At 49.0% G+C, this 2500-nt stretch overlaps 1 protein-coding gene across 1 annotated transcript in view; it reads right to left on the bottom strand.

Annotated features, from left to right (window-relative positions):
* Positions 1-1455: 1455 nt before the first annotated feature.
* The window catches only part of LOC119585721, a gene marked incomplete at its 3' end in the record, with an annotated part of 9530 nt that continues 8485 nt past the window's right edge, over positions 1456-2500 (bottom strand). The window contains exon 3 of the mRNA XM_037934410.1: positions 1456-1506. Coding sequence (XP_037790338.1) covers positions 1456-1506 — 51 coding nt within the window. The remainder of the gene's footprint in view (positions 1507-2500) is intronic.

The following is a 2500-nucleotide window of genomic DNA, read 5'->3' as shown; positions in this document are numbered from 1 at the left end:
GGGGTTGGGGGCCCGGAAGGGCCTTTTTTCATCGATTTTTAAAGTGGAAAATCTTTTTCGGAAGCAATTTACCCATTATGTGGGCTTGGAGGGCCCTTTTAGTCTTCTTGTTAGAATTCACTTTTCGGGCGCCGCCTTCGGAGGGACGAGAAAAAAGCCGCCGCTCGCTCGTCTTGTCGCTTTCCCCCCTTCTCGACTCCTCGCTTTTTCCTTCGCGCTCTTTCTCGCTCTTTTTCGTTCTTTCCTTCTCGCTCTTTCTCGCTCTTTTTCGTTCTTTCCTTCGCGCTCTTTCTTGCTCTTTCTTGCTTTTTCCTTCTTGCTCTTTCTCGCTATTTCTCGCCTTTTCCTTCTCGCTCTTTCTCGCTCTTTCTCGCCTTTTCCTTCTCGCTCTTTCTCGCTCTTTCTCGCCTTTTCCTTCTCGCTCTTTCTCGCTCTTTCCTTCTCGCTCTTTCTCGCTCTTTCTCGCCTTTTTCCTTCTCGCCCTTTCTCGCCTTTTCCTTCTTGCTCTTTCTCGCCTTTTCCTTCTCGCTCTTTCTCGCCTTTTCCTTCTCGCTCTTTCTCGCCTTTTCCTTCTCGCTCTTTCTCGCCTTTTCCTTCTCTCGCTCTTTCTCGCCTTTTCCTTCTCGCTCTTTCTCGCTCTTTCTCGCCTTTTCCTTCTCGCTCTTTCTCGCTCTTTCTCGCCTTTTCCTTCTCGCTCTTTCCTTCTCGCTCTTTCTCGCTCTTTCTCGCCTTTTCCTTCTCGGTCTTTCTCGCTCTTTCTCGCTCTTTCTCGCCTTTTCCTTCTCGCTCTTTCTCGCTCTTTCTCGCCTTTCCTTCTCGCTCTTTCTCAGCTCTTCTTTCTCGCTCTTCTCGCCTTTTCCTTCTCGCTCTTTCTCGCTCTTTTCTCGCGGGTCCTTCGCGCTCTTGTGTGCGCGCGCTGCTCGCCTTTTCCTTCGCGGTCTTTCTCGCTCATTTCTCGGCTCTTTCTCCCGCCTTTTCCTCGCGCTCTTCGCGCCTGCCCTCTCGCTGCTGTCGTCGCCTTCTTTCCTGCTCTGTCTTTCGCGCTCTTTCTCGCCTTTTCCTTCTCGCTCTTTCTCGCCTTTTCCTTCTCGCTCTTCTGCGCTCTTTCTCCGCCTTTCCTTCTCGCTCTTTCTCGCCTTTCCTTCTCGCTCTTTCTCGCCTTTTTCTTCTCGCTCTTTCTCGCCTTTTCCTTCTCGCTCTTTCTCGCTCTTTCTCGCTTTTCCTTCTCGACTCTTTCTCGACTTTCCTTCTGCAGGCTCTTGTCTCGCTCTTGCTCGCCTTTTCCGCTCGCGCGGCGACGGGGGCGAGTGCGCGCCGGGCCTTCTCGCTCTTTCTCGCCTTTTCCTTCTCGCTCTTTCTCGTTTTTTTTCTTCTCGCTCTTTCTCGGCTTTTCCTTCTCGCTCTTTCTCGCTCTTTCTCGCCTTTTCCTTCTCGATCTTTCTCACTTTTTTCTTCTCGCTCTTTCTTGCTCTTTCTTGCTTCTTCCTTCTCGCTCTTTCTCGCTCTTTCTCGATCTCTCTCGCTCTCTCTCGCTCCTTCTCGCTTTTTCCTTTCTCGTTCTTTTCTCCTCTCTCTTCGTTCTTCTCGCTCTCTCGTCTCTCTTTCTTGTCTCGCTCTCCTCTTTCGTTCTTTCTCGCTCTTTCTCGCTCTCTCGTTCTTTCTCGCTCTTTCTCGCTCTTTCTCGTTCTTTCTCGCTCTTTCTCGCTCTCTCTCGCTCTTTCCCGTTCTTTCTCGCTCTTTCTCGTTCTTTCTCGCTCTTTCTCGTTCTTTCTCGCTCTTTCCTCTCTCTCTCGTTCTTTCCTCGCTCTTTCCTCTCGTTCTTTCCTCGTCTTTCTCGTTCTTTCCTTCTCGCTCTTCTTCCTTCCTCGCTCTTTCTTCTCGCTCTTTCTTCGTTCCTTTCTCGCTCCTTTCCTCGCTCTTTCTCGTTTTTTCTCGCTCTTTCTCGCTCTTTCTCGCTCTCTCTCGTTCTTTCTCGCTCTTTCTCGCTCTTTCTCGCTCTTTCTCGCTCTTTCTCGCTCTCTCTCGCTCTTTCTCGCTCTCTCTCGCTCTTTCTCGTTCTTTCTCGCTCTTTCTCGCTCTTTCTCGCTCTTTCTCGTTCTTTCTCGCTCTTTCTCGCTCTCTCTCGTTCTTTTCGCTCTTTCTCGCTCTCTCTCGTTCTTTTTCGGTCTTTCTCGCTCTTTCTCGCTCTTTCTCGCTCTTTCTCGCTCTTTCTCGTTCTTTTTCGCTCTTCCCATCGCTCTTTCTCGTTCTTTCTCGCTCTTTCTCGCTCTCTCTCGTTCTTTCTCGCTCTTTCTCGCTCTTTCTCGTTCTTTCTCGCTCTTTCTCGCTCTTTCTCGTTCTTTCCCGTTCTTTCTCGCACATGAAAATGGATAGTAAACACATCAATTGATCTGAGAAATTTTAACAATAATTCTGAATCAGTTGTAAAAATACAAGAGAAGAAGTACCACACTTTATTACAAATATGAAGATACGTCAGTGCATGTAGAATATTAATTAG

The sequence above is a fragment of the Penaeus monodon genome, chromosome 3 (genome assembly GCF_015228065.2).
Source record: "Penaeus monodon isolate SGIC_2016 chromosome 3, NSTDA_Pmon_1, whole genome shotgun sequence".
Lineage (NCBI taxonomy): Eukaryota > Metazoa > Arthropoda > Malacostraca > Decapoda > Penaeidae > Penaeus > Penaeus monodon.
This window is presented reverse-complemented; position numbering and strand designations above follow the sequence as displayed.